Source organism: Jaculus jaculus, chromosome 23 (assembly GCF_020740685.1).
Source record: "Jaculus jaculus isolate mJacJac1 chromosome 23, mJacJac1.mat.Y.cur, whole genome shotgun sequence".
Lineage (NCBI taxonomy): Eukaryota > Metazoa > Chordata > Mammalia > Rodentia > Dipodidae > Jaculus > Jaculus jaculus.
The window spans coordinates 5,421,505-5,433,731 of NC_059124.1; the positions used below are offsets into that span (position 1 = coordinate 5,421,505).

At 46.3% G+C, this 12,227-nt stretch overlaps 1 protein-coding gene across 1 annotated transcript in view; it reads left to right on the plus strand.

The window, feature by feature from the left end:
• The window catches only part of LOC101610287 (pregnancy zone protein-like), a 54,331-nt gene extending 47,948 nt beyond the window's left edge, over nt 1-6,383 (plus strand). The window contains exons 22-28 of the mRNA XM_045139708.1: nt 1,013-1,231; nt 1,405-1,535; nt 2,539-2,629; nt 3,974-4,042; nt 4,541-4,643; nt 5,339-5,380; nt 6,107-6,383. Coding sequence (XP_044995643.1) covers nt 1,013-1,231; nt 1,405-1,535; nt 2,539-2,629; nt 3,974-4,042; nt 4,541-4,643; nt 5,339-5,380; nt 6,107-6,129 — 678 coding nt within the window. The 3' untranslated portion in view covers nt 6,130-6,383. The remainder of the gene's footprint in view (nt 1-1,012; nt 1,232-1,404; nt 1,536-2,538; nt 2,630-3,973; nt 4,043-4,540; nt 4,644-5,338; nt 5,381-6,106) is intronic.
• Nucleotides 6,384-12,227: the final 5,844 nt, after the last annotated feature.

Consider the following 12,227-nt stretch of genomic DNA (forward strand, 5'->3'; position numbering starts at 1 on the left):
ATACATATATAGACGTATATAGACATATATATACATACATACATACATACATACATACATATATATATGAAAGCCGGGCATGGTGGTGCATGCCTTTAATCCCAGCACTCAGGAGGCAGAGGTAGGAGGATGGCCGTGAGTTCGAGGCCACCCTGAGACTACATAGTGAATTCCAGGTCAGCCTGGGCTACAGTGAGACCCTACCTTGAAAAACCAAAAAAAAAAGAAAGAGAGAGAGAGAGAATATATATGAATCAACACGTGTAGACACAAACATATCCTAGGGATTAAAGAACTGAATAGTTCTCATCTCTGATTTCCTTCGTTCCTCCATCACAAGACCCAACATCACCGTACGTGTATGACTGCTCTGGATGTCTCTTCTGTGTTTAGTTGATCCCTAACAGTACAAGGAGTCATGCTTTCCACGGTAGTGATCTAGTGGAACGACTTCCCTGAGAAAGTTACTTATTTTCACTCAAACTAAAATCCTCTAATATTTTGTCTAAACCCATACTCTTTTCCCAGCCAACCTGTATACACCAAGCTAATTCTAATTAGATAGAATCCTTTCACCATTTTCTGGCACGTACTCACTCCATTAAAGCATTCCAGATATTTCCTGATGCCTCTTGCCTGTCTTCATTAACACTTCCCTGTCCTCAGGGACAACCTGTTTCCCTTCGTCAATCTTCTTCGCCATTCTAGTCCATGTTTTCTTCCCCCTTCTCTGAAAGTTTCAAGCAGTGCTACACAGACTTTTAAATTATTGAAATAGCCTTTGCCTATGTCATATTTGGATCTTATTTCCACACACGTGTTGTGCTCTATGTTAGTGAGAAAATCATTCATTTCTCCCAACGTTCCTGGGATGGTTGGTTCAACATGAATTACACTGAACTTCTCTGACATTGTCCTAAGGGACTGTGTTTATGACTAGACGTTAGTTTTCAGTTAGTGTGATTTTGCTATGCCCATCCCCGGCTGTGATCCCCCTGTCCATCTTTCTCAGGACACGGTGGTGGCTCTCCAGGCCCTCTCCAAGTACGGAGCAGCGACTTTCACAAAGAGCGAGAAAGAAGCTTTGGTCACCATCAAGTCTCTAGGGGCCTTCTCTCAGAACTTCCACGTCAGTGCCAACAACCGCCTGCTGCTGCACCAAGTCCGCTTGCCCGACGTCCCGGGGGATTATGTAACCATGGTGTCAGGGTCAGGTTGCGTGTACCTCCAGGTGAGACCACGGGGGCCTGGGGACAATGCCAATGGGAAAGAAAAATATGAAGACTTAACGTTTTCATTTCAAAATCAAAAAGGAGACGTGTGTTAAGGGAGTCGTTGAATCATTTGGAAGAGACAGCAAGATTCTACCAGTGCAGAGACAAAGAATCTTGCTGTTGTTTTCAGACCTCCCTAAGATACAACATCCTGGCAACGAAGGAGGGGAAAGCGCCGTTCACTCTGCACGTTGATACTCTTCCCAAAACCTGTGATGGAGAAGCTGCTCAGAAACAATTCCAAATCCACATCAATGTAAGGTAGTAGTCCACATCACACAACGCACATGAATGTGAGACAGCAGTCCACATCCCACACATGCACATCAACAAAACAGTCCATGTCCCACACATGCACATCAACATAACAGTCCACATCACACACATGCACATCAACAAAACAGTCCACATCACACAGATGCACAGCAACATGAGGTAACAGTCCACATCTGCCAGTCCTTCTACAAAAGATGGAAATTCAATTGTCTTCTGTTCATGTTCACAAAATGAACATGAAAGTCTTGGATTTCTTTTTCTTTTTAATTTTTTTTGTGCATCTTTATTTATTTATTTGAGAGCAACAAATAGAGAGAAAGAGGCAGAGAGAGAGAATGGGCATGCCAGGGCCTCCAGCCACTGCAAACGAACTCCAGACACGTGCGTCCCCTTGTGCATCTGGCTAACATGGGTCCAGGAGAATCGAGCCTTGAACCAAGGTCTTTAGGCTTCACAGGCAAGTGCTTAACTGCTAAACCATCTCTCCAGCCCGAGTCTTGGATTTCTTACCAATGACATTCTCTTCACGCTTGCTGAAAAGCCTTATCAATGAGAATATGATGCCACTATATCTGAAGAGTGGAGTTAAAACCTTTAGGATTTCTGGGCTGAAGACATGGCTTGGTGGTTAAGACGTTTGCCTGCAAAGCCAAAGGACCCTGGTTCAATTCCCCAAGACCCATGTAAACCAGATGCACAAGGTGGCACATACATCTGGAGTTCATTTGCAGTGGCTGGAAGCCCTGATGTGCCCATTCTCTCTCCCTCTTTCTCTCTCTCTCTCTTTATCTCTTTGAGTCAGATAAATAAATAAAATATATTTTAAATAAACTTTAGGATTTCTAAGCAACTGTCTCATAGGTACACTACATAGACTCTGGGTGGTAAAAAAAATAAATAAATAAATAAAAAGTGAGACTTCTGTTTCCAAAAAGGAATTCCAAGCAACCTTCTTTGAAGGGCTTATCTTTGTGTCTTAACTTCACAGTTACACTGGGGAACGACCCAGTTCCAACATGGTCATTGTTGATGTGAAGATGGTGTCAGGCTTTATACCTGTGAAGCCATCCGTGAAAAAGGTAAACCCCACATGCCGGCGGGAAGCAGTGTCGTGAAAAGGGCTGATGCTGTCGTAACTTGGTTTTATTGATGTAGCTTTCAAGAAGTTTACAACCTCTCACGTGCACCTCTCAGTGCGTTTCCATCATTTATGAGAGTGTGTTGTGGCTATAGCCTGTTGGGTTTCGATGTAAGTAATAATCAAGATGAGTAATGTTCTAGCAGGCCATTCTAGGTACGTGGACTGGTATTAAATTACCTTCCGACTATACATAAAAAAGAAAAAAGGTGCACGTATGTACATACAGAATATATATCTCTCTACTTAAATTCCTAGCATATATGTGACTTAGATACATATGTATCTACATGCCTACATATCTATATAATAAGAGGAGAAAGGATTTTAAAATTATCATCACTGTTAATTATTCCTGAAGAAATGAGAATTGGTAGTTTGGGGCTGGAGAAGTTGCTCAATGGTTAAAGGCACTTACTTGAAAAGTCTGCAGGTCTGAGTTCAATCCCCTAGTACCCATGTAAAGTCAATTGCACAAAGGTGTGCATGCCTCTGCTGTTCCTTTGCAATGGCAAGAGGTCCTGGTACACCCATGTTGTTTCTCTCCCTCTCTCTCTCTCTCTCTCTCTCTCTCTCTCTCTCTCTGTGTGTGTGTGTGTGTGTGTGTGTGTGTGTGTGTTTCTCTCTTGCAAATAAATAAATAATGTTAAAATTTGGTAGTTTTGGGCAGGAGAGATGGCTTAGTGGTTAAGCACTTGCCTGTGAAGCCTAAGGTCCCCAGTTCAAGGCTCGATTCCCCAGGATCCACGTTAGCCAGATGCACAAGGGGGCGCCCACGTCTGGAGTTCATTTGCAGTGGTTGGAGGCCTTGGTGCGCCTATTCTCTCCCTCTCTCTCTCTCTCCCTCTTTCTCTGTCTGTTGCTCTCCAATAAATAAATAAAAACAAACAAAAATTGGTAGTTTAGGGCTGGAGAGATGGCTTAATGGCTAAGCCACTTGCCTGTGAGGCCTAAGGACTTAGGTTCGATTCTCCAGGTCCCATGTAAACCAGATGCACATGGTAGCTCACGCATCTGGAGTTTGTTTGCAGTGGCTAGAGACCCTGGTGTGCCCATTCTCTCTCCCTCCCTCCTTCCTTCCCTCCCTCCCTCTCCCTCTCCCTCTCCCTCTCCCTCTCCCTCTCCCTCTCCCTCTCTGTCTGTCTCAAACAAAAATAAATAAAAATTTTTAAAAATGGTAGTTTAGATGAGCCAGAGAAGCCCTTTAGATGATAAAGAATCTGACCCCCGCTCCTGGCGCGCAGCGTCCTCACGTCACGGTTCCGGCTTACCTTCTCATCCACAGCTCCAAGCCCAGCCTGACATCCAGAGGACTGAAGTGAGCACCAACCACGTTCTCATTTACTTTGAAAAGGTACGATTCTCCGCGACTCTGCCAGGTCTGCAGAACTCCTAGTGCTTCCAAAGAGCCCTTCCAGGTGCCCAGTAACGGAAAATGGCTACAAAGGGAAGTGGGAGCTGGGACTGGTCAGCAAGGCTCTATTTACTAACTGGACCATTCACAGATTTTTTTTTGCACTTTCATCTGTCACTGGTTATGCTAAAAAGGTCAAAATTGCCTCATTTGTTCCTAAATTGCAATATAGGTAGATGGCAAATTTACAGGACTTAGCCGGGCGTGGTGGCGCACGTCTTTAATCCCAGCCCTCAGGAGGCAGAGGTAGGAGGATCGCTGTGAGTTCGAGGCCACCCTGAGACTCCATAGTGAATTCCAGGTCAGCCTGAGCTAGAGTGAGATCCTACCTCAAAAAAGAAAAAAAATTACAGGACTTGATAAATTTGAAGGAGAGAAGCTTAATACCTAGGAACTAAGTTAACCTTTGAGTCCAATTCAGTTCTCCTGTCTCTGCAGCTAACTAAGGAAATCCTGAGTTTCTCCTTCTTGGTGGAACAGGACATCCTGGTGAAGAATTTAAAGCCGGCTCCAGTAAAGGTCTATGATTATTATGAGAAAGGTGAGTGGAGTTCAGAGTCACTGAGCTTTGATAGGAAATAGCGATTAACCAAAGGTCACCTTAACTAAAACAAAACTCTCACTGGGAGAAAAAGGTTGTCATCACCGATAATCATGTTCTTGTGGATCAGCCTCTTACACGCACAGACCATTAAGCATTCGGAGATAAGCGCTATCTAAATTTCCCTATAAAGTTCTTTGTTCTGGACTGAAGTATTCCAGACATTAGAATAGCAATAACTTGAAAAACCATACCTCTCTACTCATGCGTGACAAAACAGCTACAGTTTGATCTGTTTTGTTTGCTGTAGATTAAAAAAAAAAAAAATTGGGAGACTTTGCCATATGCCAGGAAATTCTTCCATTTGCTCACAACTTTGAATTTGTTTTAAACTTCTTTTTTATTTTTTAATTTATTTATTTGAGAGTGACAGAGAGAAAGAGGCAGATAGAGAAAGAAAAAAATGGGCGCGCCAGGTCCTCCAGCCACTGCAAACGAACTCCAGACGCGGGCGCCCCCTTGTGCATCTGGCTAATGTGGGTCCTGGGGAATCGAGCCTCGAACCGGGGTCCTTAGGCTTCACAACCACTAAGCCATCTCTCCAGCCCCATAACTATCCTGCTATCCCTTCTTTCTTAGCTTAGAGAATTTGTTTACAATTAACTGCTCACTGCCCAACCACTTCTGTGTTTTAGATGAATTCGCTATTGAAGAATACAGAGCCCCTTGCAGTGCTGGTAAAGTACCCCGTCAAATGTAATGTTAAAGAAAGTTTCATTCATGTATATATATATATACACATACATACATACATACATACACACACACACACACACATACACATACACACACATACATATATATACACACATATATATATAGACACACACACACACACACACACACACACACATATATATATATATATATATATATATACACATATATATATGCCTCAGTTCTCCACGTAATGCTGTTTAGGATGAGTGTGTCGTTTCCATATTGTAAAAATTTTTCCTTATCATTTATGAATTGAACTATATCACCCATGTTACAGAATTCCTGAGTAGAAAAAAAACGTGGTAGTAAAATATAATTACTTGTCCCTGGAATGGCTTGTTTTTAATTAAATTCAAGAATCTGCAACATCTAAAATCTAAATCATCGAATGCTTACGTTTTCACCCAGTGACCACCCACACTTCCCTATGATACTTGTGAATGTAACCTAGGCCAGGTCAGGAACGGTGTCACTGGAATTATCTGTGACACACCAAGAACCTGTTATAAATAAGACCTTTCTAATTATCTATTTATCTAATTATCTAATTATCTTTTTTAAAATATGAAAAAATATGAGGACAGACATTTAAAACCATTAAATTTGAATACTTATAACTAAATATAAGTATGTTTTTTAGTGAGTCATGTAATTCCTTTAAGATTTCTTCCTGTTCTTTTTAGGATCTAATGAAGGAAATGCTTGAAAATGGAGACTTGTGAGTTTTATTAGATGGACTTCTCCAGAAATGAAGAACAAAGACTGGTTAGAAGAGAGGATTGCAAAATAAGAAGGATGAGGAGGAGGGAAGGGAATCATAAATACATAAAATCTATATGTTGAATAAATTTGTGACATTTATAATTCTATTACATTTTCTTTTGTACACTTATTTTATTTCCCTTCTGAAGTAACTTTTTTAAATCTCCATAGCACTTTAATAAAATCAGATTTTTGTAATCTTTATTTTCTAATTTTATTTTTCTTAATTGATAATTGTCATACTTGAACATAATTTACTTGATCATAATCCCCTTTCAATACCTTCTTTTGCCCTGCTCCCCCGCCCACTGAACTCCTGTCCACTAGCCCTTCTATTTCGGTGAACTTTTTTTCCCCACTTCCATCATCCAAGTTGAAATGCTGATGGCTCTGCATGGCAGAGGTCTGGTGCCAGTCACAACAGATACGGTGAGATCATAAAGTGACTTCCACAAAGATAAAAATGGCATTTAGGGATGGAGAGATGGCTTAGTGGTTAAGGCATTTACCTGCAAAGTTAAAGGACCTAGGTTCAATTCCCCAGGACCCACGTAAGCCAGATGCACAAGGTGGTACATGCGTCTGGAGTTCGTTTGCAGTGGCTGGAGACCCTGGCACACCTATTCTGACCCCCTCTCTCTTTTCCCTCTCCCCTTTCTCTCTCTCTCTCAAATAAATAAAATAAAGTTTGTAAATTAAAAAGAAGAAAATGGGCTGGGTGTGGTGGCGCATGCCTTTAATCCCAGCATTTGGAAGACAGAGGTAGGTGGATCACCATGAGTTGGAGGCCACCCTGAGACTACATAGAGAATTCCAGGTCAGCCTGGACTAGAGTGAGACCCTACCTTGAAAAAAAAAAAAAAGAAGAAGAAGAAAAAGAAAATGGGCCAGGTGTGGTGTCACACGCCTTTAATCCCGGCACTTGGGAGGCAGAGGTAGGAGGATCACCATGAGTTCAAGGCCACCCTGAGACTACAGAGTGAATTCCAGGTCAGCCTCGGCTAACATGAAACCCTAACTCGAAAAACTAAATAGTAAAACAAAAAAAAAAGAATGAGGAAGAGAGGGAAGGAAGAAAGAAAAGTGGATTGGTTATTAATGATCTGACTCCCTGGACAATTCAAACTGTCATATCACTATATCGCTCCCCATGACCAGAGGACATGCAGAGGCCAGAGGAGGATGCTGGGTGACCTGTCCATTACTCATCACCAAACTTCCTTGAAGCGGGTCTCTTCCCAGAAATCAGATAGGCATTTTCTCAAGCCCACAGGACTGGCTGCTGTCAGTTCCCACGGGACCAGAGCCAGGCGTGTGCCCATGCCAGCTGCTCATGTGATGCTGGGGCACCGAGCTCAGCGTGAACGATCCTCTCTGGCTCGCATGACAAGCTCTCCTACCTGCCCAGCCAGCTCTCCAGGACCCTGGCCAGAGGTTTTTGTCTCTTTGTTTGAGGTAAGGTCTCGCTCTGGCCCAGGCTGACCCGGAATTCACTATGTAGTCTCAAGTTGACCTCGAACTCACAGCGATCCTCCTACCTCTGCCTCCCCAGTGCTGGCATTAAAGGTGTGCGCCACCTCACTTGGCAAGAGGTTTTTGACAAAGAACGACTATCCATCATTGTCCTCTCAGGTCAGTCAGTGCGAGTGGGCCTGCCAATCACCTATACACTAGGCCATTGGCCACTGTCACCCCCGAGGAGTGTCCACTTTCCTCTGTAACACGACATATCTTCTACAGTATGAGCAGTGTGTCTTTGAGTTGTTTTGAGGAGTCAGCGAACACACCCTGGATGGACATGAGGGGGTTCACCCAGAAGCAGCAATGTGTCCCCACTATCTTTTTTCTTTCGGTTTTTCAAGGTAGGATCCCGCTCGAACCCAGGCTGCAGTCTCAGGCTGGCTTCTTAACTCACAGCCATCCTCCTGCCTCTTGCCTCCCAAAACAGCTTGCTGACCTGTGACCCCAGAGAACTAGTCTATTTGCCCAAGCAGCTTACATCTCCCACCTCCTCATTCTGCTGCCCAGGGTCCCTACCCCTGTGGTAGAAAAGCAGCTAAACGTTGAACTGATTCACTGAGCCACTGACTGTAAGAGTTCATTGCTGAGGAGCTGAAACTCATCTCTGTCAGCAGAAGGAAAAAAAAAAAAAAAACCCAAAGGAGGAACTGTCCAGAAAGGGCCCAAAGGGGTAAGAAGGAAAGACAGTGTAGGCTAAAACAAAGCAAAATAGAGTTCACTGTTAGGGTGTCCTGACGACAGAAAGATTGATATTCCCTGGGGTGGAGGCACACGCCTTTAATCTCAGCACTCGGGGTAGGCAGAGGCAGGAGGATCGCCGTGAGTTCGAGGCCACCCTGAGACTACATAGTGAATTCCAGGTCAGCCTGGGCTACAGCAAAACCCTACCTCAAAAAGAGGGAAGGGAGGAACGGAGGGAGGGAAAAGAAAAGATAAATTATTGATATGCAAATTGCCACATCTTGCGTGTTCACTTACACCTCCCCTTAGCTATGAAAACTATAAAATGGAAAGATGATCTCTGCTCAGGGCCAAAGCTTCTTTGGCTGGGGGGACTGCCTCAAGCTTTTTGGCCCCTAGGATAATAAACACCTCTACTTTCATTCATTCCGGCCTCACAGTATCTTTCCAGAGAATTTCTACAACTCCGGCACCTCAAGGCCAATCAAAGATCCCAGCCACACGCGTCCATGGGCTGTCTTGCTCCCAGGGTCAGCGCCACTAAAACCCCTCTCAGGCTCTGAATAATGTCTGCTCTTGTGTTGTTTGTCACTTGGTTCTTTCAAATTCTCCTAAAAATCTTTCTCCTAACAGACACCACAGGGCGCCAAAGAGAGGCTAGAGCAAAACCCAGGTGACAATGCCAGATGGCGACATGCTGGAGTCCTCTGAACCCGTTTTTCAGGGACCACACACTTCAATCCCTTTTTTTTTTTGTTTTTCGAGGTAGGGTCTCACTCTAGCCCAGGCTGACCTAGAATTCACTATGTAGTCTCAGGCTGGCCTCGAACTCACTGTGATCTTCCTGCCTCTGCTTCCTCAGTGCTGGGATTAAAGATGTGCTCCACCATGCCCACCTTTCAGTCCCCAATTCTAAGCCCACAGCATTGCCCGTGGGTTGACTCCTTCCATTTTTCTCAGCTCTGGTCCTGACTTGGGCCTATATATTATTTATTATCTAGCCTTTTAAAAATTTTTATTTATTTGAGAGACCACAAGAAAGAAAGAGGCAAACAGAGAGAGAGAGAGAGAAAATGAGCACACCAGAGCTTCCAGCCACTGCAAATGAACTCCAGATGCATGTGTCACCTTGTACATCTGGCTTACATGGGTCCTGAGGAATCAAACCAAGGGCCTTTGGCTTTGCAGGCAAAAGCCTTAACCGCTAAGCCACCTCTCTAGCCCATTCTCTAGTCATTTTTTTTTAAAGTTTTTTTTTTAATTTATTTATTTATTTATTTGAGAGTGACAGACACAGAGAGAAGGACAGATAGAGGGAGAGAGAGAGAGAATGGGCGCGCCAGGGCTTCCAGCCTCTGCAAACGAACTCCAGGCGCGTGCGCCCCCTTGTGCATCTGGCTAACGTGGGACCTGGGGAACCGAGCCTCGAACCGGAGTCCGTAGGCTTCACAGGCAAGTGCTTAACCGCTAAGCCATCTCTCCAGCCCTCTCTAGTCATTTTATTGTCGTTCCTGTGAGTGGACCATACCCAAGGTCTGGCGCACACACGGAGCATACCTCTGCGCTACACTCCTGGACCTCAAGCTCCTTTTCTTGCTTCCTCAAACCACTCAGTAGTACAGGCCAGTATTTTAACCATATACCTGTTTAACAACACCCTAACTTTCACACGAAGCTGGAAGAAATGACACTGCACCAACGAGAAAAACACCCGTGCACCCTCTTTCTAGAACGGTCTGCACTGCTGGGGAAGGCGGAGGTGGGGCAAGTTATTGATTTAAGGAGAGTAGCATGCTTGCCCCGCCCCTCCTCGCGGCTGCTCAGGAACCTTCCAGAAGGCACCGCTGTGACTGTGCCAGGTAAGGGAGGTTGATACGGGCACCACGGTGGTCCCTTCGAGACTATTCTTGCTCCATCCAGGAGGTGGGGTTGGGTTGTTGATACGATGAAAGCAGCGTGGCGGTCCCACTCTCCTCTCAGGTGGGGGCTGGGGGGTTGTTTTGGGCACCATGGTGGTCGCCACCCTCCTCGGGCTTCTTCCGGCTTCATCTAGGAGGTGAGGGGCGGGGTTGCAGATTGTTGACTTGATGGGAGCATGCCGGGGGTCTCGCCCCTCCGCCTCGTAGCTGTTGGGGCTCCATCCTCTGGCTAAGCCCCTTTGCAAGCATGCCCACCGCACCGTCTGTTTTTCCCTGTGGTGAGGACTACCATCTGCAGTTCTGATGGCTGGTGGCAACTTGTTGCCGTGGTCTCTAGCTGGTATTGCAGCTCCTGCTAGGTCAGCGGAAAGGTTGCAGAGGACGCTGGGGGCGAGCGGTGAGCCCCGGGAGCGAGCGGGCTGCGGTCGGGACGCGGATGCGCTCCGCACGCTTGTCTCCTCCAACCGCGCTAGGTGAGGGATGGGCCCGGGCCTCCCTGGGCGCTTTCTGTACCTTCCCCCTGGCATCTAGCGGCCATGTGCCAGAGGATGTGGGACTTCGGCCCTGCGTCTTCAGGGAGCAGGACTCTTCCTTGGACGGGGCTAGCGGAGCGCAGCGCCCGCGCGCACGGAGGGCGTCTGGCCCACCCCACTCTGGCCACCCCTGGACAGTCCGGGGGGCAGCGGTAAGGCAGGTAGGATCCCTTCTCTTTACGGAGGAGAGCCGAGCATCCTCCTCCACCCTCTTCGGCAGCACGCTCCTCCAGCCCGTTTGGGGTCCACGGGGAGGTGTGATGCGCTGGTTTTCTGTTTCCCAGGGAAGGACCTTGGGGAGGTGACGAAAGGGTTGGGCGGGTGGGCACGTGTCGCCAGGGTAGGGGCCGGGTGTGCCGGGCTTGGTCCCCTTGAAGGCGGTGAGGCTGCATGCCCTGGGAGGGTGCCCACATTCCCCCCACCCGTGCGTGCAGGCGCGCGCAGGTCCAGGGCATGACTGATGGTGCCACTGGTGATGGCTAGGGTGCCTGGGCGCTTGAAGCCGGGCACTGCGTCTCCCTGTGGAGGACCACCCACCCTATGTAACAGCACACCTCTGGGGGGTTGGGGACCAACTTCGGAGCACCGGGAGATGGTGCCTGGTGGGACGAAGCCCCCTTGTTGAGAACGTACTCCCTGGTTGGCAGCTCGAGGCTGAGGAGGGAATGTTTGGGAGCCCCCCTACCCCCTTGCCAAAGCTTTAACCGCTCCTGCCCCTAGGAACGTGCAGCCCCTTTATTCGCGAACTTGGGAAGAGTGTTCCAAATTGTTTTTGCCAATTGTCTTTTAGTGTGAGTGTTACCGGGGTTGAGGGTCAGGAATAATCCTTGAACACCCCCCCCACCCTCAGGCCTTAAGTTTGTGAGAATTAATAAACCAAAAAAAAAAAAGGATAGACAAGATTTAAGAATGATTTTATCTTATTTTTATTTATGTATTTGGCTCAGGCTGACCTGGATTTCACTATGTAGTCTCAGGGTGGCCTCGAACTTATGGTGATCCTCCTACGTATGCCTCCCTATAGCTGGGATTAAAGGCACAAACCACCACTCCTGCCTTAAGAATGATTTATTTATTTTTTTTTTTTTATTTGAGAGTGACAGGGAGGGTGCATCTGGCTAACGTGGGTCCTGGGGAATCGAGCCTCGAACTGGGGTCCTTAGGTTTCACAGGCAAGTGCTTTACCGCTGAGCCAGCTCTCCAGCCCAAGAATGATTTTTTTTTTTAATTCAAACTAACCCTTTAATGACTCTTATCACCTATAAGACAAGGTTCGGGTTTCTTTATTTTTTTTTAATTTTTTTGTTCATTTTTATTTGTGTGTGACGGAGAGGGAGAGGGGGAGGGGGAGGGGGAGAACGAGAACGGGCGTGCCAGGGCTTCCAGCC